Raw genomic sequence first — 26,574 nt, 5'->3', positions numbered from 1 at the left:
GAGCCAAGAAAAGGACATCAGAACTCTGTAAAGATACTTCCTATGAGCAGAGGGGATCAGGAGACCCTGGGCAGAGCCTTAGTCTCCACAGAAAACTGGCGGGCCCAGTACCCCAGTTCGGTCACATAAACCAGCAGGTTGGCAGCTGTCAGGATGGCCACAGCCAGGCGCTGGTCCCAGGCGCACATGTCGTAGGCGAGCTTGTCCTTGCAGTCTTCATCACTAGACCGCTGAGGATGCCCGCCGAACTCCTCGTTGAACTGGTAGAGCAGCCAGAGGACCAGAGCACTGATATAGAGGAGGACGGAGAGCAGGCTGAGCACAAGCTGGAAGAGGGGGAAGGGCCCAGGCAGCCTGTATTCCCATTGTTCCAGGTTCAGCAGGATGGCCAGGGCTGCTGGGATGAAGCAGATGGAGTACACGGCCACACACCACTCCAGGGCCGGCTGGTGCAGGTACAGGGAGGTGTTGCTGATGAAGGCGAAGATGATGCCGGCCATGAAGGTCTCCAGCACCTTCAGCAGGCCTGGCATGGTGAGCACATAGCAGGAGGTCTTGTAGATCTTGCAGCGCTCCCACATTTTGACTACTTCCATGGCATAAAACACAGACGCAATGCAGGAGAACGCAGTAACAGCGATGGCCTGGTCCCGGTGAGGACCATAAGGCAGGAACTGGACATAGGTGAGGGAGTAGATGATGGAGGCTGAGAGACAGAGGAGGGCAGCATAGCAGGCGTAGGTGTTAGATAAGTACCAGAAGAAAGGAAACTCGGATGGGAACCTACGTAACTCAACTGTGAGGACAATGAGGGTCACCGCACAACAGAAGCACCAGATGGACATAAACCAGTTACCTACGTACCCCCTGTGAATGCCCATGTCGGCCACCAGAGAGAAGGACATGCAGGTGGAAAAAAGCTGTGGCAGGCGGAGGAACCGGCACGTGGTGTCCAAGTCGGCCAGGTATAGAGCTGCTCCTGAGTTGGACATGGTGCCGTGACGGTCAGGCAGGTCACAGTCACTGGGGTGGCAGGATCTTCTGAGTAACCACTGTAAAAAGATCCAGTTCTGGAAGTTGATTAAGAGAGATTCAGCTAGAAAGGCTCAGAGACCTATGACAGCAGAGGCTCGGGGTCTGGGGAGTTAGAACAAATGGCCCGGTTGCTTGGGGAACAGCACAGCTTCTCCTGAATGGTTCTCCCCACTCATCACTGTTGGCCTTGTCAGGATACTTGTCTTATCCCAAACCTCAGAGCTGGGTTGAGTCTGGCCTCAAACCATGAACATTGTGGATCTCTGACTGTGTGCCATTATCTATGGAGACACAGAGAAGGATGGTCCTTATCTGCAATCCAAACCCTTCGAGTCTCTCAAAATTGAAAACAAATTTTTGAAAAATTGTTCGATAACAAAATTTGACCTGAACAGACACGAGACAATTCATGATATCTATTTAATTCACTTAGTGTGAAATTTCAAATGTTCAGTTGCAGAAACACTAATGTCTGAATATAGGGTGTGTTCACACCCCAGTGGGGTGTGATGTCATGTAGAGTAGATGTACTATTTAACCTGTCTGGAGCAGATCTGACTCCAAGGGTTTCAGAAAAGGAACTGTGGATTCTACTGCTAACCCCATTTTACAGATGAGAAAACTAAGGCTGTGGAATCAAGTTCCTTCCTTGGGTGGCATGACTAGGAAGTGGGAACCCAGATAAAAATACCAAAACTGTGGATGTGAACACTTTGCTCTAAAGCCCTGCATGTGAGCAGGGCCTGTGGGTGGGAGCCCAGGACCAAAGCCTGAGGCTCCGGGACCCAGGACACACCTTCAGGGCCACAGCCTCCTTCCACAGCATCTGAAGACACACCTGGGACAATCTGAAGTATCCTGGCCTCTCCTCCCTGCAGCATCACTAGAAGGAGTTGCCATCTGAGGGGACACAGCCCCACCCAGAGGACGGCAGCTTCAGAGGTGAGCAGGGAGGAGCCATGGGTGAGAGCAAGGCCGTGGGGACAAGATGACGTGGGAGAAGGGACTGTTCTGAATCTGCTCCCCCCATTTTGCCTTCACATGTGACTCTTCCCCCCTGGGGAGGAGAGACTCCCCACCCAGTGTGACTCCAAAGTAGAACATCATTAAGGAACTGCAGAATAAATTAACATAATTTGGGGCCCTGAAGCTCCAAAGCTGCTATCTAGGTAGGAGTCTGGAAAGATCTAGGAGTAGTCCTACCTATGAGGAGTTTCCCGGCCTGGCAGACTGGTTAGCAGCTGCCAAGCTGGGAAGAAGGGATTGGAAATGAACAAGGATGCTGTGTCTGAGGCTGATGTGGAGTCTTTTAGGGCATCCCAGGAAGGCAGTGGGGATGGATAGATGTTTGGCCCCCTTTTAAGGGCAAGAGCTGAAAGAGGAGGCCCCTGCAGGACCCCTGGGAGGTGACAGCCCTGAGGATGCTCCCGGGACTGGGGTGGGGGTGGGGGTGGGGGAGGCAGAGTGGAGATGACTGGGGGGATACCAGGGTCCCAGTGGCCCTGAGGCAGCCCAGTAGGGGTTTTCTGACCCAGAAGGGATGCAGGCATGGAGCCAACCTTCCCCATGGAGGAGGGGCCTGGACTGGAACTGAGACAGAACAGGGGCCTGAAGGGGTTTCAGGGCTGTGACAGGGACACGTGGCCAGAGTGGCAGGGACCCTGGAGACCACGGAATTGCCCAGGTCACCTGCCCAAGACAGTCCCGCCAGCCAGGGCTGCAGTCCTGCTCACACAGGGGCTCCCCCAGTGTCCAGTGTGTTGGGGGAGTGAGGCCCCTCCCAGCCCGCCCCCTCCGCAGGGACCGTTGCCCTGTTTCCAAGGGACTATTTGCTGAGAGGCCCCCAGGGCGGAAGGGTCAGCACCCTGAGCCCCAGGCAGCTTCCTGCCATCAGGGGCCTTGTTACTTTTGCTGATAATAAACCCTGGGACAGGCTGAGGCTGGAAAGAGAAACACAGAGCAAACCTGAGAACCTCCCTGGACTCCCAAAGCTCCTTGAGCCCCAATTGCCAGTGGAGCCCTGGAGCCTGCTGGCCTCTCAGTGGGCACTGCCAGGGGTGGGGGTGGGACACTGGCTGAGAGACAGGCTGGGGTGTCACTATGACTGTTCCTGAATTTGTTCCCAATTTACTGGTAAAATGACCCTGCGATTTACACCTAAGGCTAAATAATAACTTTGGGTCCATTTAACACCACAGAAGCAGACCTTGGGGAAAGAGAGGCATGGGGGTTCCTTCTGTGTGACCCTGGGTAAGGCCTGTGCCCTCTCAGGGCCTCAGTTCCTCTAGTCTATCTGTGAGCACTGACATGGTACCACTCTCCATAGCACGTGCTACATCAGAGCACAGTCTAGATGAGGCTGAGCCCTGTCTTCCCAGCAGCCAGGCATGTGGACTGGAAGACAGTGAGCCAGGAAGGTCATGGCTGAGACAGAGGAAGGAGGAGGATGTGCCAGAAGGGCAGAGAAGGAGGAGGGGAGATGGAGACTCAGAATGACAAGGAGGCTGTGGGGCCTGGAGGAGACACTTTCGAGCTGGATGATCCTGGGCAAGTTATTCATCAGAGCTTCAGTTTCCTTGTCTGTGCAATGGGCTTAATACCTGATTTGTGTCAATTAAATGAATAAAAGCATGTGAAAGGCTCCTCAGAGGGTCTGAAACAAAACACAGTCATGCCAACTACCTGTGCCACCCCACCCCCACCCCCCACAGAGGACCCAGAAGGCCCTGGCTCCACTCTGGACACAAGTGCATGCAAGCTTGATTTGCTCCAGATCAGGGGCTACAAACCTATGTGTCTTGAAGGTGGCCCAGAGATGTGTTTGGTTTCTCTTAAGGGAGTTTTCATGAAAAGAATGTATAAAATGTGTACTATTTCTTCCCTAAGTGTTTGGTAGCTGCAGTGTTTTTATTTCACATGAAAACTCAATTTCCAGCTCCTTTTGAAGCCTCAAGTTTCTGTTTGTGCCCTACAAGAGTCTGTTTACCCAGTCCTGTAGAAGTTCTGTAATCAAATCCCACTGGCCTCCAAAGTCAGATTTGCTGGGGGTTCTCAGTCCCTCTGCCAGATCCCCAGGTTGGGAAGTCTGTTGTGGGTCCTAGAACTTTCTTAACAGTTTGAGAATTTCTTTGGTATAATTTTTCTGCAGTTTGTGGGTCATCTGCTTGGCAGCTCTATGGTGGGATTAATGGCAACCTCCTCCAAAGAGGGCTTATGCCACATGTTACATGACCCAGGTCTGCTGCAGCCAGAGCCCCTATCCCCACAGCAGGGCACTGCTGACCCATGCCTCCATAGGAGATACTCAAACACTCAAAGGCAGGTCTGGTTCAGTCTCTGTGGGGCCTCTGGGTCCTGGTGCACACAAGGTTTTGTTTGAGCCCTCTGAGCATCTCTGGTGGGTATGGGGTTTGGTTCTAAGTGTTATTTTGCTCTTCCTACTGTCTTGTTGGGGTTTCTCCCTTGCCCTTAGGTATGGGGTATCTTTTTTTGGTGGGATCCAACATTCTCCTGTTGATGGTTGTTTAGCAGCGAGTTGCAATATTGGAGTTCTTGATGGAGAAGATGAGCACAAGTTCTTCAACTCTACCATCTTGTATTAATCTAAAAAATAGCAAGGAGAGATAAGAAAGCCTTCCTCAGTGATCATTGCAAAGAAATGCAGGAAAATAATAGAATGGGAATGACTAGAGATCTCTTCAAGAAAATTAGAGATACCAAGGGAATATTTCATGCAAAGATGGGCACAATAAAGGACAGAAATGTTATGAACCTAACAGAAGCAGAAGATATTAAGAAATGGTGGAAAGAATACACAGAAAAACTATACAAAAAAAATCTTCATGACCCAGATAACCATTATGGTGTGATCACCCACATAGAGCCAGACATCCTGGAATGTGAAGTCAAGTGGGCCTTAGAAAGCATCACTACAAATAAAGCTAGTGGGGGTGATGGAATTCCAGATGAGCTATTTCAAGTCCTAAAAGATAATTCTGTTAAAGTGCTGCACTCAATATGCCAGCAAATTTGGAAAACTCAGTAGTGGCCAAAAGGACTGAAAAAGGTCAGTTTTCATTCCAATCCCAAAGAAAGGCAATGCCAAAGAATGTTCAAACTACTGCACAATTGCAGTCATCTCACACGCTATCAAAGTAATGCTCAAAATTGTCCAAGCCCGGTTTCAACAATATGTGAACCGAGAACTTCCAGATGTTCAGGCTGGATTTTAAAAAGGCAGAGGAACCAGAGATCAAATTGCCAACATCTGTTGGATCATTGAAAAAGCAAGAGAGTTCCAGAAAAACATCTACTTCTGCTTCATTGACTACGCCAAAACCTTTGACTGTGGATCACAACAAACTGGAAAATCCTGAAAGAGATGGGAATATCAGACCACCTTACCTGCCTCTTGAGAAATCTGTATGCAGGTCAAGAAGCAACAGTTAGAACTTGTCATTGAACAATGAACTGGTTCCAAATTGGGAAAAGACTACATCAAGGCTGTATATTGTCACCCTGCTTATTTAACTTATATGCAGAATATATCATGCGAAATGCTGGGCTGGATGAAGCTGGAATCAAGATTGCCAGGAGAAATATCAATAACCTCAGATATGCAGGTGCTACCACCCTTATGTGGTGGTGTGAAAGTGAAGAAAACCAACAGAAAGTGAAGAGGAACTAAAGAGCCTCTTGATGAAAGTGTAAGAAGACGGTGAAAAGGCTGGCTTAAAACTCAACATTCAAAAAACAAAGATCATGGCATCTGGTCCCATCACTTCATGGCAAATAGACTGGGAAAATATAGAAACAGGGACAGATTTTATTTTCTTGGGCTCCAAAATCACTGCAGATGGTGACTGCAGCCATGAAATTAAAAGACACTTGCTCCTTGGAAGAAAAGCTATGACCAACCTAGACAGCATATTAAAAAAGCAGAGACATTACTTTGTCAACAAAGGTCCATCTAGTCAAATCTATGGTTTTTCCAGTAGGCATGTATGGACGTGAGAGTTGGACCATAAAGAAAGCTGACTGCCAAAGAATGAATGCTTTTGAAGTGTGGTGTTGGAGAAGACTCTTGAGAGTCCCTTGGACTGCAAGGAGATCCAACCAGTCCATCCTAAAGGAAATCAGTCCTGAATATTCATTGGAAGGACTGATACTGAAGCTGAAACTCCAATACTTTGGCCACCTGATGAGAAGGGTTGACTAATTTGAAAAGACCCTGATGCTGGGAAAGATTGAAGGCAAGAAGAGAAGGGGATGACAGAGGATGAGATCATTGGATGGCATCACCGCCTCGACGGACATGAGTTTGAGCAAACTCCGGGAGTTGGTGATGAACAGGGAAGCCTGGTGTGCTGCAGTCCATGGAGTCACAAAGAGTCAGACATGACTGAGCGACTGAATTGAACTGAACTTGAAGCCTCAGGAGATCTGCTGTCAATGGGCTGTTTTGCCTTGCGGGGGAGGGGTGGAGCTGAGCAGATGCTCCTTTACTTTATATTGTTTTTCATTCTTATATTTGTTTAGTTTTTTATATTTTCTTCTTCTCATATATAACTGACATAAAGCAAGACTATAATCATCTCCCTTGTCCCGGTTTCCCCTCTTGGGCGTGGCCAGACTTCCTGACTGCTCAGAGGAGCATCACCCCTCCATCCAGGAAGCATCTATGTTCTCCACCTCTTGTACAGCCTTCAGCACATTTCACATGCCCTGAAATCATATTTAGACATGTGTGTACACATGCAGCTTCCCAAGTGGCTCTAGTGGTAAAGAATCCGCCTGCAATGCAAGAGATATGGGTTCCATCCCTGAGTTGTGAATATCCCCTGGAGAAGGCAACCTATTCCAAAATTCTTGCCTGGTAAAATTTCATGGATAGAGGAGCCTGGTGAGTTACAGTCCATGTGGTTGCAAAGAGTCCAAGAAGACTCAATGACTGAGTATACATATGCATACGTATATGCACATGTTTTGTGATACATAGCTGTAGATTTTTTGTTATTGTTGTTGCAATTTTATAAACATGAGATCATGTCATGAACAGGGCATCTTGCTTTTTCACCAGCCCTGACAAGTGCAAGTGGTCCTCCCCAGGGGCCTTAATCCTCTTACTTTCCTTCGCTCCTGGCTCCTGTGGGCATTTGGACTGACCACCCTTCTCTAGACTGGTGGATCCTCCCCTGTGAGTCTCAGACACTGGGGGACACAAGATATGACAAGGGGTCCTGGGATCTATGTGACCACCGGTTGGCAATCCTCTCTGTGAACTTTTTAAAAATATGAGAAAGACTCTTTTCTTCCTTTCTGGAAACTTTTTGGTTTCCTAGGGCTACTGCAACAAGTTAGCACAAGTTGCTGCTCAGTTGCTTCAGTCGTGTCCGACTCTGTGCGACCCCAGAGACGGCAGCCCCCCAGGCTCCCACATACCCGGGATTCTCCAGGCAAGAACGCTGGAGTGGGTTGCCATTTCCTTCTCCAATACATGAAAGTGAAAAGTGAAAGTGAAGTCACTCAGTCGTGTCAGACTCTAGCGACCCCGTGGACTGCAGCCTACCAGGCTCCTCCGTCCATGGGATTTTCTAGGCAAAAGTACTGGAGTGGGGTGCCATTGCCTTCTCCACAAGTTAGGTGGCTTAAAATAACAGAGGTTTATTCTTCTCACAATCCTGGAGGCCCAAAGTGTGGAATTAAGGTGTCAGCAAGGCTGTGATGTCTGTGATGCTCCAATAGGGTCCATCCTTGCCTCCTTCAGCTTCTGGAGGCCCCTTAGCTTGTGGCCACTTAATTCTATCTCTGGCTCCACCTTCATGTGCTCATCTTCGCTCAGTTCTGTGTGTGCAACCCTCTCTGTCCTTTCTCTTACAAAGACACCTGTCACTGGACCGTGGGCCAACACTCCATCCAGGATGATTTCATCCCTAAACCCTTAACTAAATATGTCTGCAAAGACCATACTTCTAAATAGCATCACATTCTGAGGTAGACATGAATTGGGGATATTCTGCAGCCATTAAGGTTCTCTCTCATATCTTCCTGTCCTTATTTCATGGTGTCTTTTTCTAACGTGTTTATCGCATTAAGTGTATTTATTTGCTTTATCTTTTAGATTGGTGTTTGTTCACTGAACTTCTTGTGACTCACAGTGGGTCGATCCCTCATGTACCTTGTCATTAATCTGTGAGCCCCGTTTTACAGGACCCCCTTTTCCTGGGAGGATCCTGCTGCCTGGGTTGGGAGCTTCACCCAGAATAACTGCATTTGTTGCTGCTCAGGACCCTCCAGGCCAATCTCCTTTTGGGCACCAACTGTGTTAATTTCCAGGTTGGAGTTTTTGGACCTCAGAAATCATGCATATATGGGCTCAACACACAAGAAGTAAAGACGACATTTTTATTTCTCCCGTGGAGGTAGATATCAGCCTTGACTTTCCTCTTGCTGAAGGGTGGGTTTTCCTTGTCTACCCTTTGCTCCTAGGCTGCAGGCCACGTGGTCCTGGCTTTAGGGAAGTGTCTCAGCTCCAGCTCCTTACCTTGCACCACTCCAAAGTCTCATTCCTGGCCCAAGTGGGCATATAGACCAGCCTCCAGTTGGCCAGGTTCAATTCTCCATTTCTCTTTCTCTCAAACATCCAATCAATAGTCACATCAGCTCTGCCACTGAAGATTCAGAGACCCTTGAGTAAAGCATCTAATCATACAAATCCTTCCTCTCATCTGTCTTGCTAATTCTAACTTGTCCTTGATCCCAAATCACCTCCTCTAGGAAGACTTCCTGGATCCCACCAGCTCCATCTCTCATTGCTCCCAGACTGATACTTCTCAACCTTGGTCCTCTAGGAAGTAGAGATTGTGGACAGGTCATTACATTGTCCTGCATCTTATCTGATTACATCACAAGTGAGGTGGGGAGTAACAGAGGTGTTGGATGGGCCTGAACGCTGTAGAAATAAGTTGAATTTTAGCTGTAAGTGAAGATGCCTCACTGGTATTTTCTGCGGTTGGGCCACTCAGTCAGATGCCCACACTGAAAGTGTGCCTCTAGTTGTTAGGGGGAAAATGAAATGGAGGTCAGTGAAGAAGCAACACAGTATAGTGGTCGTGTGAAGCAACTGGAACATGCGTGAGTAACTGTGGGCGTGTAAAAGCTACACTCAAGGGTCTGACAGTTTCTTATACAACTAAACATAAACTACCCCATGATCCGGCAATTTCACACATAAGTATTTTCTCAACAGAAATGAAAGTTGACTCTATAAGACTTGTATGAGAATGTTGACCACAGCTTTCCCATAATAATCCCACACTGGAAGCAAACAATACGTCAATTAACTGGGGGATGAACAAACAGTAATCTGTTCAAGGGAGGTTTGCCTGGTGGCTCATCAGGAAAGAATTCACCTGCAATGCAGAAGATGCTTGCAGAAGGTACGGGTTTGATTCCTGGTCTGGGAAGATCCTTTGGACAGGGGAATGGCAATTCACTCCAGTATTCTTGCCTGGGAAACCCCATGGACAGAGGAACTCGGTGGGCCAGAGTTCATGGGGGTTGCCAAAGAGTCGGACACAACTAAACAACAAAGACATTCAAAATTAGATATCACCCACAATACAAACGAATGAACCATGTATCTACATAAACATGGATGCATCTCAAACACTGGATGCCGAGTGAAAGAAGCCAGGCACAAAAGAGTATCCACTGCAGATGCTGAAATAGGTTCAAGTAATCTATGAGGGCGTGCTGCATGGTGTGCTTCGGGCCATGGGGTCGCAAAGAGCTGGACGCGACTGAACTGAACCGAACTGAACCTATGAGGGGAAAAAGTCAGAAGCAGTTCCCTCTTGGGTGGGGGACATGGATATACTTAGAAGGGTATGAGGAAACCCTCTGAGGTGTATTTATTGCTTTTATTTTAACTGTTTGCAACACATAGCTGTTTGCATTTGCCAAAACTCATCGAACGACGCCCTTAAGATTTGTGCCTGTCGTTGTATATAAAATTTACCCAAAGGAATAAAAAAGAACCATAAACAAATGCTGAACCCCAGTTAATGCTAGCAATGCTGAAGTACTCAGGGCTGGTGAAGCACATTTGAAGCTTACTTTAGTACATTCTTAAAAAGATATATTAGTGGATGGAAAGAGAAATGGGTAAGTAGAGAGATATGTGATGGAGTAAGTACATATATTTATTGAAGAACTAGATAATGAATGTATGGGTATTCACTGTTCTTTCAAATTTGAAATTTTTCATTCCCCATATTAATCCCCAAAACACACATTTTGAACAAAAATCTAATATATTTGTTTTGGATTGATGACAATGTTAGTCACAGGAGACAAATGTGAGTAAATGGCTTCTGTGTTTTGCTTCACCAATATCCATTGTACGGAAAGCAGTCTCATAGGACTATAATAGGGTAAGATAAAGAGATTTTATAGTAACTTCATCAAGCTCAGGGTTTATTTTTTAGCTACTTCCCAAAGCAAGGTAAATGCTGACCTGTTTTAAAAACTATCTTCAGTGTTTTTTTAGTAGACAGTATCAATAATTACTCTGTAACACTATAATTTCTTATTACTGTTTATTATAATTAAACTTTAATTGAAAGAAATAGATTCTGAACCCATGAATTTTTTGTGCATGGATTTTCTTTTGAGTGAAAATGAAAATTAAGGTGTCCTCTCATTCTGTAAAGTGTTTGATAACATTTTACAAATATGCAGTATCAAGACATGCATATGCCACATTTTGATAATGTTTTAAGTAATGGAACATTTTATAACAATCTGTAAACATTCTGTTTTTACAAATGTCCAATTTCAGTTTTTGCCCTTTCATATTACCTGATATTAAAGAGCATGGTAATATGAAAACATCCTGAGTGTACATCAGTGGGTGAATAGAATAAGAAACATATGCAGAATACTATTCAGCCCTAAAGAAGGAAAGAGATTCTGACATTAGCAGCAGCAGAGATAAACCTGGAGGACGTTACACTAAGTGGAAAGAGAGATACAGAAAAGCTAGCGAAATCTCACTTATGTGTGGAATCTAAAAAAGTCAGATTAACAGAGGCAGAATGTAGAACAATGGTTACCAGGGACAAGGTGGTGGGGAAATGGGGAGATGTTGTCAAAGGATATGACGTTTCAATTCAATCCAGGGATACTCTGATGCTGTGGTTTGGGAAGGAAACAAGCTAGGGAAATTAAATGCTCAGAAAGGCTACCAAATATTTCTGAACATGCTTCTACTGATGACAACAGAGGTCACTGTTCCAGACAGACAGCCCAGAGAGAACCTCAGCTCCATGCTTCCTCACTTACTCTGTTTGGTACACAATATTAGGAAACTCTACTTCTTTGGAAGATACAAGAAAGCCCCTTGGAAACTTTTCAGCTTTTCCAGCACACAACTCCCTTTGAGAATATGACTATCGCAGAAATATGCATGCACATACCCTGGAAATACTATATTCACTTACAGGGCTATATAGACCTCCTAAAATCCATCTCAGGACATCAGTGGACTCATGGCTTCAGGGTAAGAAGTGGCCTTGCAGCAGTAAGTCAGGTGATTCCTGCACTATGGGTTCCTGGTTCATACTCAGGGCTCCCCCATTGGTGCCCCCCTCAAATGCCGGAGGTCCCCAGATAGACGAGAGAGTCCTCTGGAGGCAGACCAAGGAGTCTGAGTCCTGACAATGATGCCCACACTCATCTTCGTGGTCCCCTTTTCTTTCTATGACTCAGGAGTTCTGGGACCCCCATTGCAGGATCCTCAGAAGGTGACTATTGAAGCCTTTGAGGAAGGTGAAGTGCTGCTATATTCTCTGCTATTTGGATCGAACTCTTTTCAGAGAGTTGATTTTGGTCTAGGGTTTGCACCCTGAGGGGCTTCTGAACTAGGGCTCTGACAGGGGAGGGGTACTTCTCACAGGAGAAGCCAGGGGCAGAGAGGACTGAGCAGTTTATGGGAGAGAGAGAGTAGAGTCTGGCAGGGACAGGCATTCACAGTCTTGGGCACCACAAGACTCTCACTTTTTGAAACCCTCTCATTGTATATTTGTCTCTTTCTTATCTGGGAAGAATTCCCAGAGGCTTCTCTGTAAGTGAATGTTAGTCCCCTGTTTACCTCTCAACAATGGCTTTCTACTGAGTCCCAAATGCTTAATGTGGTGAAGATAAGGAGCAGTGGCTGCGCTTTGCTGGAGCAGCCACGAAGAGATACCCCACGTCCAAGGTAAGAGAAACCCAAGTAAAATGGTAGGTGTTGCAAGAGGGCATCAGAGGGAAGACACGCTGGAACCATACTCACAGAAAACTAGTCAATCTAATCACACTAGGACCACAGCCTTGTCTAACTCAATGAAACTAAGCCATGCTGGTGGCTGGTGGGGCCACCAAAGACAGATGGGTCATGGTGGAGAGTTCTGACAGAATGTGGTCCACTGGAGAAGGGAATGGCAAACCACTTCAGTATTCTTGCCTTGAGAACCCCATGAACAGTATGAAAAGGCAAAATAATAGGATATTGAAAGAGGAACTCCCCAGGTCAGTAGGTGCCCAATATGCTACTGGAGATCAGTGGAGAAATAACTCCAGAAAGAAAGAAGGGATGGAGCCAAAGCAAAAACAATACCCAGTTGTGGATGTGACTGGTGATAGAAGCAAGGTCCAATGCTGTAAAGAGCAATATTGCATAGGAACCTGGAATGTCAGGTCCATGAATCAAGGCAAATTGGAAGTGGTCAAACAGGAGATGGCACGAGTGCACGTCGACATTCTAGGAATCAGCGAACTAAAATGGACTGGAATGGGTGAATTTAACTCAGATGACCATTATATCTACTACTGTGGGCAGGAATCCCTCAGAAGAAATGGAGTAGACATCATGGCAACAAAAGAGTTCAAAATGCAGTACTTGGATGCAATCTCAAAAACGACAGAATGATCTCTGTTTGTTTCCAAGGCAAACCATTCAATATCACAGTAATCCAAGTCTATGCCCCAGCCAGTAACGCTGAAGAAGCTGAAGTTGACGGTTCTATGAAGACCTACAAGACCTTTTAGAACTAACACCCAAAAAAGATGTCCTTTTCATTATAGGGGACTGGAATGCAAAAGTAGGAAGTCAAGAAACACGTGGAGTAATAGGCAAATTTGGCCTTGGAATATGGAATGAAGCAGGGCAAAGACTAATAGAGTTTTGCCAAGAAAATGCACTGGTCATAGCAAACACCCTCTTCCAACAACACAAGAGAAGACTCTACACATGGACATCACCAGGTGGTCAACATTGAAATCAGATTGATTATATTCTTTGCAGCCAAAGATGGAGAAGCTCTATACAGTCAACAAAAATAAGACCAGGAGCTGACTGTGGCTCAGATCATGAACTCCTTATTGCCAAATTCAGACTTAAATTGAAGAAAGTAGGGAAAACCACTAGACCATTTAGGAATGACCTAAATCAAATCCCTTATGATTATACAGTGGATGTGAGAAATAGATTTAAGGGACTAGATCTGATAGAGTGCCTGATGAACTATGGAATGAGGTTCATGACACTGTACAGAAGACAGGGATCAAGACCATTCCCATAGAAAAGAAATGCAAAAAAGCAAAATGGCTATCTGGGGAGGCCTTACAAATAGCTGTGAAAAGAAGAGAAGCAAAAAACAAAGGAGAAAAGGAACGATATAAACATCTGAATGCAGAGTTCCAAAGAATAGCAAGAAGAGATCAGAAAGCCTTCCTCAGCGATCAATGCAAAGAAATACAGGAAAATAATAGAATGGGAAAGACTAGGGATCTCTTCAAGAAAATTAGAGATACCCAGGGAACATTTCATGCAAAGATGGGCTCCATAAAGTACAGAAATGGTATGGACCTAACAGAAGCAGAAGATATTAAGAAGAGGTGGCAAGAATACACAGAAGAACTGTACAAAAAAGATCTTCATGAACCAGATAATCAAGATGGTGTGATCACTAACCTAGAGCCAGATATCCTGGAATGTGAAGTCAAGTGGGCTTTAGAAAGCATCACTACGAACACAGCTAGTGGAGGTGATGGAATTCCAGTTGAGCTATTTCAAATCCTGAAAGATAATGCTGTGAAAGTGCTGCACTCAATATACCAGCAAATTTGGAAAACTCAGCAGTGGCCACAGGACTGGAAAAGGTCAGTTTTCATTCCAATCCCAAAGAAAGGCAATGCCAAAGAATGGTCAAACTATCGCACAATTGCACTCATCTCACACGCTAGTAAGGTAATGCTCAAAATTCTCCTAGCCAGGCTTCAGCAATACATGAACCGTAAACTTCCAGATGTTCAAGCTGGTTTTAGAAAACGCAGAGGAACCAGAGACCAATTTGCCAACATTTGCTGGATCATCAAAAAAGCAAGAGAGTTCCAGAAAAACATCTATTTCTGCTTTATTGACTATGCCAAAGCTTTTGACTGTGTGGATCACAATAAACTGTGGAAAATTCTTCAAGAGATGGGAATACCAGACCACCTGACCTGCCTCTTGAGAAATCTGTATGCAGGTCAGGAAGCAACAGTTAGAACTGGACATGGAACAACAGACTGGTTCCAAATAGGAAAAGGAGTATGTCAAGGCTGTATATTGTCACCCTGCTTATTTAACTTATATGCAGAGTACATCATGAGAAACGCTGGGCTGGAAGAAGCACAAGCTGGAATCAAGATTGCCAGGAGAAATATCAATAACCTCAGATATGCAGCTGACACCACCCCTATGGCAGAAAGTAAAGAGGAACTAAAAAGCCTCTTGATGAAAGTGAAAGAGGAGAGTGAAAGAGTTGGCTTAAAGCTCAACATTCAGAAAACAAAGATCATGGCATCTGGTCCCATCACTTCATGGGAAATAGATGGGGAAACAGTGGAAACAGTGTCAGACTTTATTTTTTGGGGCTCCAAACTCACTGCAGATGGTGACTGCAGCCATGAAATTAAAAGATGCTTACTCCTTGTAAGAAAAGTTATGACCAACCTAGATAGCATATTGGAAAGCAGAGATATTACTTTGCCAACAAAGGTCTGTCTAGTCAAGGCTATGGTTTTTCCAGTGGTCATGTATGGATGTGAGAGTTGGACTGTGAAGAAGGCTGAGCGCTGAAGAATTGATGCTTTTGAACTGTGGTGTTGGAGAAGACTCTTGAGAGTCCCTTGGACTGCAAGGAGATCCAACCAGTCCATTCTGAAGGAGATCAGCCCTGGGATTTCTTTGGAAGGAATGATGCTGAAGCTGAAACTCCAGTACTTTGGCCACCTCATGTGAAGAGTTGACCCATTGGAAAAGACTGTGGTGCTGGGAGGGATTTGGGGGCAGGAGGAGAAGGGGACGACAGAAGATGAGATGGCTGAATGGCATCATTGACTCGATGGACATGAGTTTGAGTGAACTCCAGACGTTGGTAATGGACAGGGAGGCCTGGAATGCTGTGATTCATGGTGTCGAAAAGAGTCGGACATGACTGAGCGACTGAACTGAACTGAAGGCTGTGAATGCCTGTCCCTGCCAGAGTCTTCTCTCTTGTGTGTGTCTGTCTCTGTCTCTCTCCATCATAAACATTGCTCAGAACACCCACCCTGGCTTCTCCTGCTTACTGTGAGAAGTGCCTCTCCCCCAGCACAGCCCTGGTTCAGGAGCCCCTCATTTCCTCAGGATGGTCACTCCAGATCATGGTCCACTCTCTGAAAAGGGTTTAATCCAAATATTGGAAAATACAACAGCAAGGCACCCTTGCAGAGCTTAAATTGTCGCCTTTGAGAGGGTCATACAGTGAGGTTCCCAGAACTCCCTTGTCATATCCTGTGTCCCTGTTGCAGGAAGGGGGACCCCTTCCAGGGCCCGAAACTGGGCTCTTGTCTAACACTTGGAAATGAATTGTCCGAGGAGATACATGTGCTGACAAAGCAAGGGATTTTATTGGGAAAGGGCACCAGGTGGAGAGGAGTAGGGTAAGGGAAACCAGGAGAACAGCTCTGCCGCGTGGCTCGAAGTCTCGGGTTTTATTGTGATGGGATTAGTTTCCGGATGGTCTTTGGCCAATCATTCTAATTCAGAGTCTTTCCTGGTGGCGCACACATTGCTCAGCCAAGATGGATGCTAGCGAGAGGGATTCTGGGAAGTGGACGGACACGCGGTGTCTCCTTTTGACCTTTCCTGAACTCTTCTGGTTGGCGGTGGCTTATTAGTTCCCTATTCCTTATCAGGATCTCCTGTCATAAAACAACTCATGCAAATGGTTACTATGGTGCCTGGCCAAGGTGGGCGGTTTCAATCAGTGTGCTTCCCCTAACATCCGCAGTGTCTGAGACTTGCAGGGGAGGGTCCACTGATCTAGAGAAAGGAGATCAGTGCAAACGCCCACAGGAGCCAAGAGGGAAGGAAATAAGTAAAGAAGATGGAGAGGACTAGGGCCCACGGAGAGGACCAGCTGCATGTGTCAGCGGTGGTGGAAAAGCAAGATGCTGTGTGCATGACACAGTCTCATGCTTATAAAACAGAAAAAAGATACAGATACACCCTACAAACACATGTGCATGTATGTACACACAGGTCTACATATGATATCAGAGCATGTGAAATGTGCTGAAGGCTTCACATGAGGTTGAGAACATGGATGTTTCCTGGATGGAGGGGTGGACGCTCCTGTGAGCAGGCAGGAAGCCTGGCCACGCTGAAGAGGGGAAACTCAGCACATGTTGAGATAATTTATAGTCCTGCTTTATGTCAACTATACATAAGAAGAAGAAAATATAGGAAACTACACAAAGATATTGGAGAAGACAATAGCAGCCCACTCTAGTACTCTTGCCTGGAAAATCCATGGACAGAGGAACCTGGTAGGCTGCAGTCCATGGGGTCACTAAGAGTCGGACACGACTTCACTTTCACTTTTCACTTTCATGCATTGGAGAAGGAAATGGCAACCCACTCCAGTGTTCTTGCCTGGAGAATCCCAGGGGCGGGGAAGTCTGGTGGGCTGCCGTCTATGGGGCCGCACAGAGTCAGACACGACTGAAGCGACTTAGCAGCAGCAGCAGCAACACAAAGATATAAATGGAAAACAATATAGAGGGCATAGCCGCTGCTCATCTCCAGTCAGTCCCCCACCAAGGGAACATAGCCCAGTGATACCAGATCTCCTGAGGTTTCTAAAGGAGCAGGAAATCTGGAGTTTCGTGTGAAATTAAAACACTGCAGCTTCCAAACCCTTAGCGAAGAAACAATACTTATTCCACACCATTTCTTCCAGAAAACACTGTGAGGGAAAACTAAACACATCAGGGGACCACCTTCAGTACAAACCAATTTGTAACCCCCGATCTAGAGCAAATCAAGCTTGCGTGTACTCATGTCCAGAGTGAGGCCAGGGCCTTCTGGGTCCTCTGTGAGGGGGGCGGAGACAGGTAGCTGGCATGACTGTGTTTTGTTTCAGACCCTCTGAGGAGCCTTTCACATGCTTTTATTCATTTAACTGACACAAATCAGGTATTAAGCCCATTGCACAGATGAAGAAACTGAAGCTCTGATGAATAACTTGCCCAGGATCATGCAGCTCTAAAGTGTCTCCTCCAGGCCCCACAGCCTCCTTGTAACTCTGATGTCCATCTCCCCTCCTCCTTCTTTGCCCTTCCGGCACCTCCTCCTCCTTCCTCTGTCCCGGCCATGACTTTCTCGGCTCACTGTCTTCCAGTCCACATGCCTGGCTGCCGGGCAGGCAGAGCTCAGCCACATCCAGGCTGTGCTCTGATGGGGGCACCATGTCCAGGCTCACAGACTAGAGTGGAGGAGGGGCTTCTGGGAGACTCAGGTAAAGCTGCTGCTTTCTAAGTGGGGGAACTGAGGCCCAGAGAGGGCACAGGCTTTACCCAGGATCACACAGCAGGAACCTCATCCTGTCCTTCTCCAAGCTCTGCTTCTGTAGTGTTAAGTGGATCCAAAGTTATTATTTAGACTTAGGTGTAAATCGCAGAGTCATTTTAACAGTAAATTGGGAACAAATTCAGGAACAGTCAGAGTGACATCCCAGCCTCTCTCATGGCCCACTGGGAGGCCAGCAGGTTCCAGGGTTCCACTGACAATTGGGGCTCAAGGATCTTTGTGAGTCCAGGAAGGTTCTTGGGCTTAGCTTTGTGTTTCTCTTTCCAGCCTCAGCCTGTCCCGGGGTTTATTATCAGCAAAGGTGACAGGGCCCTGATGGCAGGAAGCTGGCTGGGGCTCAGACTGCTGGCCCTTCAGCTCTGGGGGCCTCTCAGCAAATAGGCCCTTGGAAACAGGGCAGCTGTCCCTGAGGGGGACAGCTGGGAGGGGCCTCACTCCCCCGACACACTGGATCCTGGAGGAGCCCCTATGTGAGCAGGACTGCAGCCCTGGCTGGAGGGACTGTCTTGGGCAGGTGGCCTGGGCAATTCCATGGTTTCCAGGGTCCCTGCCACTCTGGCCATGTGTCCCTGTCACAGCTCTGAAACCTCTTCAGGTCCCTGTTCTCCTCTCTCTGTTCCAGTCCAGGCCCCTCCTCCATGGGAAGGTTGGCTCCATGCCTGCATCCCTTCTGGGTCAGAAGACCCCTACTGGGCTGCCTCAGGGCCCCTGGGACCCTGGGATACCCCCAGTCATCCCCACTCTGACCCTCACCCCCACCCCAGTCCCAGCATCCTCAGGGCTGCCCCCTCCCAGGGGTCCTGTAGGTGCCTCCTATTTCAGCTCCTTCCCTTAAAAGGGGGCTGATCATCCGTCCATCCCCACCCCCTCCCTGGGATGCCCTGAAAGGCTCCACATCAGCATCAGTCACAGCATCCTTGTTCATTTCCAATCCCTTATTCCCAGCTTGGAAGCTGCTAACTAGTCTCACAGGCCAGGAGAATCCTCACAGGTAGGACTACTCCTAGATCTTTCCAGACTCCCAGCTGGATGGCAGATTTGGAGCTTAAGAGCCAAACATTATGTCAATTTACTCTGTGATTCCTCCAACACACTTCACCTTGGAGTCATGCTGGCGGAGAGGATTCACAACAGTCCCTGCTTCCCATGTCATCTTGTCCCCACGGCCTTGCTCTCATCCCATGGCTCCTCCCAGTTCACCCCTGAAGCTTCTGGGTGGGTCTGTTTCCCCTCAGATGGCAGCTCCTTCTAGTGATGCTGCAGGCAGGAGGGGCCGGGACACATATGTCTTCAGGTTGCTGTGGAAGGAGGCTGTGGCCCTAAAGGGGTGTTCTGAGTCCCAGAGTCCCGAGCTTTGGTCCTGGGCTCCCACCCACAGGCCCTGCTGACATGTGGGCTGTACAGCCAAATGCTCAAAGCCACAGCTTTGGCATTGTTACCTGAGTTCCCACTCCTATCCATGGAACCTCGTGGTAGACATTTGGTTCCCTGAGCCTTATTTTCTCTTTTGTCAAATGGTAAGCAGTACAATGTACAATTGCTATTCTGAAAACTTGGGGGTCAGATCTTCTCCAGAATTCAGAATTTTTCTGCTTCAGACAGGTGACATGGTGCATCTGCTGTATATGACATCACACCACTCTGGGGTCTGAAAGCACCTTGTGATCAAGCATAGTAACATTTCTGCAACTGACTTTTTGAAGTTTAACAGTAAGTGAAATAAATAAAGATCATAACTTGTCTCATGTTCATTCAGGTCAAATGTTATTACCAAACAAATTTTTAAAACTCTTTTGCATATTTCACAGCTTTGAAGGTTAGGATTATAGATAAGGACCATCCTACCCCGTGTCTCTGACAGTAATGGCAAAAAGTTCAAAGAGATAAGTAATGTCCATGGTTTGATGCCAGACCCAAGCTAGCTGTGAGCTTTGGGATAAGACAAGTCTTGTGGCAAAGTCAAGGGTGATGGGTGGGGAGAACCATTCTGGAGCAGCTGTGCTGTTACCCAAGTGTCTGGGCCGTTGGTTTCAACTCTGCAGATCCTGAGCCTCAGCTGACACTGAACCCTGAACTTTTTCTACTTGTCTGACTCAATCCACCTCCTGAGCTCCTTCAAGAAGACCACAGCCATCCTGATGTCAGTGATCCACATGACCGCGTGATCGTCCTCAGGCCTGGGCTCTGTGACCATCATGGGCTACTTCTTCCGCCTGCTGCAGCTGCTCTCCACTTGTGTGGCCTTATCCCTGGTGGCCAGTGAGAAAGCCTGGAGAGCAGACGTAAGCAACTGGTCCATGTTCATCTGGTGCTTCTGCTTCGTCGTGAATCACTTTATTGTCCTAGTTGAGGTATGTGAACTCCAGGAGCAATTTTCTTTGTCCTGGGACAACTTTCTCATCACCTATACCTGCTTCTCTGCCCTCGCCTGCCTCTCAGCTTCCATCATGTACCCCATCATCCATCTTCAGCTGTTGAGTTATGGCACCCAGCAGAACCATGCTATCGCCGCCACTGCGTTCTCCTTTATTGCTTCAGTGGTTTACGCCATGGAAACAATCTGGACCTGTGTCAACACTAGTGAGTCTTGCTCCTTTATCGGCCTGCTCAAAAAGCTAGAGATCATTGTGGCCTGTTGCATCCTTGCCTTCATCAGCAACACCTTCCTGTACATGCACCAGCAGGCCCTGGTGTGGTGTGTGGCCGTGTACTCCATTTGCTTCATCCTGGGGGTCATATCCTTATTGCGGCATCGGTGTGATTGTGATGAGAGTCTACCCTCCTCCCATTTTGTGTTTGGGCAGACTGTGCTCTCCGTCCTCCTCTACACCACTGCTGCTGTCCTCTGGCCTCTCCATCAGTTCAATGAGCAGTTTGGCGGGAATCCCCAGCGGTCCAGAGATGCAAGCTGCAATGCTGGGTATAGCGTGTGCATCTGGGACCAACAACTGGCTGTGGCCACCCTGACAGCCATCAACCTGCTGATTTACATGGTTGACCTGGTGATCTCGGCCTCCCGGATCTGAGGCTCTGCCCAGAGGCTCCTGATTCCCTCTTCTCACTGGAGGTTTCTTTACCGAGCTCTGACATTCTCTGACGTCTCCTTCCTGGCTCCCTCTCTCCTCTCATCCTGCCCCACTCATCTCTCTATCCTTTCTGTTTCCTTCCCTCCTTCTGCTCTGTTTTGTCTCCTTCCTGTTTTGTGTGGTTGCCCACACCCTGTTTTGCCTGTTTCTCATTTTTTCCTCATTTTATACTTTTTGTCCCTTTTGGGGTCATTCTTAGTTTTCTCATCTCCTGTGTCCTGACCACCTCCCCCCATCTTCCTTCTTCTGATCCATCAGGACCTGAGACTCCTTCCTTCTTTGCCCATCGCCCCTCCCCCTTCCTAAGGTGCTGACTCCACAGCACACAGCCCTCTGTGCAACTGTTCACACCCTGGGCCTTTGGAGGGGCCTCGTTGCCAAAGCGTGTCTGTCCCCCTGGGTGCCCTAGTTGGTGTGTGTATGTGTGCTTGGTAGGGAGGAGGAGGGGGGTTGTAGCTAGGGATTGGGCCACCTTTCTCCCTGTGTAAGGTGGTATACAGTGTCCCTCCTCTTTAAGGTAAAAGAAAAACTCAGGAGGTCAATAACTCCAGTGAGTTGCAAGCTTAAAGCAGAGACCTTGGATCCAGAGGCCCTATCTGATGCTCAGTCCTACCTGAGATTGGCTCCAGAATATTGTGGACTCATTAAATACCTGCTGCCTAGAGCTCATTTTAAAGCTAGTGAAGGGTAGATGACTTCCAGTCCAACTGCTCTCTGGGGAATCAAAAACTGAACTGGCAAAGAGCTGCAGTTTCTTGAAGACAATACTCCAGAGTATTTCAGAGGTGCAGAGATGTGACCCACCGTCCTCAGTGCTAAAAACAGCAGGTCCTGCCTCTGCAGGGAGAACATGGACACTGCCAGCCTTGAAGCTGGTGTTAGACTCGGTACAGTTTCTGTTCTTTTTTTATCACAAAGGTAAAAATTACTGTGTGGCCTTATTCTTAAGGGGGAAGTGCCTTTCAACCCTTTTTAGATTAGCAGGTGGGTTGGTTGAGTGGGTATCATTGCTTCAATAGTCAGAGTATTAATGCTTGCTTTCCTTGACTGTGCTTTGCACAGACAAGTTTCTGTGTGCCAGTTGCTTTCTACTGCTGTTTCTGCTTCTCTAGGACTCACATATAATGTGATCTATATGTGTACTCGCTCAGTCACTTCAGTCGTGTCTTACTCTTGGCTACCCCATGGACTGTAGCCTGCCAGGCTCCTCTGTCCATGGGATTCTCCAGGCTAGAATACTGGAGCAGGTTGCCATGACCTCCTCCAGGGGAACTTCCCAACCCAGGGATTAAACCTACATCTGTTATGTCTCCTGCATTGGCAGGTGGGTTCCTTACCACTGCTGCTGCTGCTACTGCTAAGTCGCTTCAGTCGTGTCCGACTCTGTGTGACCCCAGTGACAGCGGCCCACCAGGCTCCTCTGTCCCCGAGATTCTCCAGGCAAGAACACTGGAGTGGGTTGCCATTTCCTTCTCCAATGCATGAAAGTGAAAAGTGAAAGTGAAGTCGTGTCCGACTCTTAGCGACCCCATGGACTGCAGCCCACCAGGCTCCTCCATCCATGGGATTTTCCAGGCAAGAGTACTGGAGTGGGGTGCCATTTCCTTACCACTAGTGCCACCTAAATGTGTAAAAAATTTTAAAATTCCCTGGAGCTTCTGGTTCCCATAAGTCCCTGCTCTGTATCATAGAGAGAAGCCTTCTCCTGCATCTGCAATGTACTTTTTAAAACCTCAGTAGAAAGATAGAAAAACCCCTGCAAAATAACATAATCTAATTGACTCAAATTTGTCTAGAGTTCAGAAGCAACTAAGTAGATTTCCATTCTCACCCAAACAACCCTCTCTGCAAACCTGTCTCACTGTCTCCCAATTTCCACATTGGCCAGAGCCTAGGAGCTTGGCCCAGCCATGGAAAAGTAGCCTACGGGTCCTACCCCATTGCCCAGTACCCTGTCCCCTAGCTTTTAAAGGGCCCCTGTCAGAACCTGGATGCCTTTCCGTAAAGCTGTGCGCCTGTGTGCATGCTCTGTGTGTGTTCCAGGCCACGGGTGCACTGACACCAGCAGCCCTTTACAGTAACTGGTGGCTAAAGTCTTCTGTCTTCAGACACAGAGTCTCAGAGCCCAGCATCCTGGCGTCACCAGGGCCAGAGGAGCCAGGCAAGCAGAGCTGCGGGATAGGGGAGGGGAGGGGAGGAACCCCCATGGCTGCCCCTCAGTCCTGTACTGGGAGGAAGCATGAGCTCTTCATGCAGTGGAAGGTGGGGTGGTGTGGGAGGGCTCCCAGGAGGTGCTTTCCATGATCAGAAAATCATAAAAAGTGATGAAACGAAACTCAAATTTGAAGGCAAGACAAGAAAAATTTCAACATAAAAAATTTTCTCTGCCCTTTGGCCCTCCTCCTCCTCTAGTATCCATTGTACATCTGCATTGTGTTAAACAGCCCTCCTCAAAGGAGGGTTTGGCCAAAAAGATCAATTTTTCTTCTAGTGCCAGCCATGCAACTCCTTAGAAGATAACACTGCTTACCTATTCATGATTTGATTAATGTCACTACTTATTATTAATTTATTCTGCTTATTTTATAAGATTGTTATTTCTTACATTAATGAATGTGTGATTTAGGCTGTGGTTAAAAAAAATAATGATGATGATGACCAAATACTTGAAATGACTGGCCTGATATATAGTCTATAAGATCTATATGATTATAATAGCGTGACTCTGGCTATGGGAAGAAGCAAAGGAGGGAACCATTTCCTGGAGCTGACAGACTAGTAAGACAGGTGGCCCAGAGGATTAAGGCTACTGTTACCAGGACTAGGTGAGTAATTGCACACCGAGTGGTCAGTCAGCAAAATCCTTTCCTGACTTGGGAATGAACATTTCTAGACTTCTGGAACAATTGGTCAAAAATGCTTTCCAAACCTTGCTGGAAATTAAGAGGGAATTGGAAGGCATTGTGTAATAAAGAATGTTGCCCACCACCCAGTTCTACAAGCATTAAGTCATTAGTCACTCCAGTCACTGATCTACAATCCACCCTGAAAGGAATTCAGGGCGAATGTCATGATGCGGCCCTTTGTGCTCTGGGAAAATTGGCAGAACCAGCCCTCAGATACTTATGTATTTTCAGGAGAATTTTTTATAAACATGGTACCTTGCATCTTCCCATACTTAGAAAAGCACTGAAACTATTAACCATGGTATCTGGTCCTTTCGAAAAGCAGTAACTTTGTCAAGATGTGAGCTTGGTTGCGTGTATCCCTTCACCAAAGTCACATACACACTGCCCTCAACGCCTAACCGCTTTGGAACAGTTTTCACAGCTTTCTGAAATTGTCTTCCTGGTTATAATTCTTATGTTGGCTTGAATAAAATTTTCCATTTCTTTCTTGACTACTGATCAATTTTTTCCATCGATATAAGCAAGTATGCATTTATCTCCATAAGTTCGGTGCAGGGAATCTCAGAGTCCTATGTTTTCCTGAATCAAATTGAACACAACCTTGGGACCTCACTTCCCAGGAGGCTGGAGATGCCTCTGTGCTTTAGTGAAAGACCTGTACAGGGTGGGCTCACACAAGGGGCTCACCGTCCAAGCCTGTGGTTCATAGCGGCGGCTGCTGCATCCCTCCTATTGGAGGGTGAAGGGTCATTTGTCACAATTCCAAGGTTGGTCCAGTCCCCTCACTGTGGAGCTCAAAAGAGGGTAGAAAGGTCCTCTGCTTAGTCCCACCCTCTCGCCATACAGGAGGAGCAGCTGGACCCCAGGGAGGGGCAGGACGTGTCCAGAGTCACCCTGCGTGTGGCAGAGTCAGAGTCAGGACCAGGTGCCCTGTCCCCAGGCTGGCTGTCCGTTCACGGCCCCACGCTGCTTGTGACAAGTGTGGTGGCAGCATCCTCCAGGCTGGGATTCTGCCCCGTCCACCCTTGTTCTGCACAAACCTGCCCCGTCCCCCCAAGGAGGGCACTCACTGCTGCTGAGTCTGTTTCCTCATCTGCTAGATGGGGGAGGGATGCCAGAGACCCCTGGTCCCTCCCAGCCCCCCTCTTTCCGGGGCCCCTGGACTTGCCAGTCCTGGAGACTCAGACGTGGAGATGGAAGCCGGCTCCCTCCTCTCTGTCCACCCTCTCTGCTTGCTTCCTCTTGGCTGCTGGGTCCTGTTTATTGGTCACATCCTCCCTGATTACACAGACCTTCCTTCCCATGACCTCTGCTTGGTGGGGAACGTGTTTCTGTCTTGTAACATGAGTTTCCTCAGTCACTTCCCAGGGGTCCAACTCTCCAGTGATTTTTGTCAAAAACCCAAACTGCTTCCAGGTGCCCCTACAGTTTGAGGTGTCCCAGACTTCCTTGTTCCTGCACATTCTTCCTTTCCACTTCTTTGGAGTCCAGTTCAGCAGCCATTTGTAAGAAGCCATTACTTTCCAGGCTTCCCTAATGGTTCAGTGGTAAAGAATCTGCCTGCCAATGCAAAAGACACGGTGGTTCAATCCCTGATCCCGGAAGATCACACATGCCTTGAAGCAACTAAGCCTGTGCACCAGAACTACTGAACCTGTGCTCTAGAGCCCAGGAATCAAAACTACTGAAGTCTGAGTTCCCTACAGCTGGTGCTCTGAAACAGAAGTCATCACAAGGGAGAAGCCCAGGCAAGGCAACTAGAGAAAAGCCTCACAGCAACAAAGACGCTGCACAGCCATAAATAAATAAGTAAATAAAATTATAAAAAAAAAAATCACCTGACTTACTCCTCCAAGGCCAGCTTCCTACTCTAAGCCCCATGAATCCACTGATGTCCTGGAATGGGGTCTAAGAGGTCTACCAAAGCCTTGTAAATGAATGCAAGATTTCCAATGTAGGTACATTTGTCTTTCTAGGATAGTCATGTTTTCAAGGGGATTTATGTGCAGAAAAGGTAAGAGTTCCCAAGGGACTCTCATAACTTCTGAAGAAGTAGGATCTCCTAAAATTGCTGAATCAAACAGTGTAAGTGAGGGAGTATGGATTTGAGAATCTCTCTGGGTTGTCTGTCTGGAGCACTGACCTCCCTTGGCCTCAGGAGAAGCACGTTCAGAAACATTTGGTAGCTTTTCTGAACATTTAATGTCCCCAGATGATCTCCTTCCCAAACTACAACATCAGAGCATCCCTGGGTGGAGGGACCATTTTAGAACTTTAGTTCAGTTCTCTGCCTCGTACCCTAACTCTGGGCTCATCCATCATTTCCCAGAGAGAGCTCTGTACAGTGCTCCTCAGAGTGTGGTTTGTGGATTAGTGCGGATTGCAAATTGTTCCTTGTTCACAATGAGATGAAGTACAGAAAGTGAGAGGGAGTATTTAGAAACTTTTAGAATCCCAGGGAAGGGGGAGCCTGGTGGGCTGCCATCTATGGGGTCGCATAAAGTTGGACATGACTGAAGCGACGCAGCAGCAGCAGCAGCAGGGCAACTTGACATTGTACAAAGATCCAAGAGTATGATGAGAGTCAGCAAATTGGAGGGTAAGT

At 47.4% G+C, this 26,574-nt stretch overlaps 2 protein-coding genes across 2 annotated transcripts; one reads left to right on the top strand and one right to left on the bottom strand.

Annotated features, from left to right (window-relative positions):
• Positions 1-56: 56 nt before the first annotated feature.
• On the bottom strand, positions 57-20,168 carry LOC139178313 (myeloid-associated differentiation marker-like). Its single transcript, XM_070775920.1, has 3 exons — positions 20,059-20,168; positions 3,101-3,165; positions 57-937 (listed from the first exon to the last, which is right to left on the bottom strand). The coding sequence occupies exons 1-3, from the start codon at positions 20,166-20,168 to the stop codon at positions 57-59; spliced, it is 1,056 nt and encodes a 351-aa protein (XP_070632021.1).
• A 1-nt stretch (position 20,169) lies between these two features.
• LOC139178312 (myeloid-associated differentiation marker-like) lies at positions 20,170-21,000 on the top strand. The gene has a single exon (XM_070775919.1). The coding sequence runs from the start codon at positions 20,170-20,172 to the stop codon at positions 20,998-21,000; it is 831 nt and encodes a 276-aa protein (XP_070632020.1).
• The last annotated feature ends 5,574 nt before the right edge of the window (positions 21,001-26,574 follow it).

This window comes from Bos indicus, chromosome 21 (assembly GCF_029378745.1).
Source record: "Bos indicus isolate NIAB-ARS_2022 breed Sahiwal x Tharparkar chromosome 21, NIAB-ARS_B.indTharparkar_mat_pri_1.0, whole genome shotgun sequence".
Classification (NCBI taxonomy): domain Eukaryota; kingdom Metazoa; phylum Chordata; class Mammalia; order Artiodactyla; family Bovidae; genus Bos; species Bos indicus.
This window is presented reverse-complemented; position numbering and strand designations above follow the sequence as displayed.

What these genes read in the sequence shown, in the direction of transcription:
- LOC139178313 (XM_070775920.1), bottom strand. Translation starts at nt 20,168, where the DNA reads ATGGTCACAGAGCCCAGGCCTGAGGACGATCACGCGGTCATGTGGATC. An exon ending in AGGTGGATTGAGTCAGACAA is followed by an intron (nt 3,166 to 20,058) that starts GTAGAAAAAGTT and finishes TCATTTTACCAG; the next exon opens with TAAATTGGGAACAAATTCAG. An exon ending in TGTCTCTCAGCCAGTGTCCC is followed by an intron (nt 938 to 3,100) that starts ACCCCCACCCCT and finishes CCACGTGCCGGT; the next exon opens with TCCTCCGCCTGCCACAGCTT.
- LOC139178312 (XM_070775919.1), top strand. Translation starts at nt 20,170, where the DNA reads ATGGGCTACTTCTTCCGCCTGCTGCAGCTGCTCTCCACTTGTGTGGCC.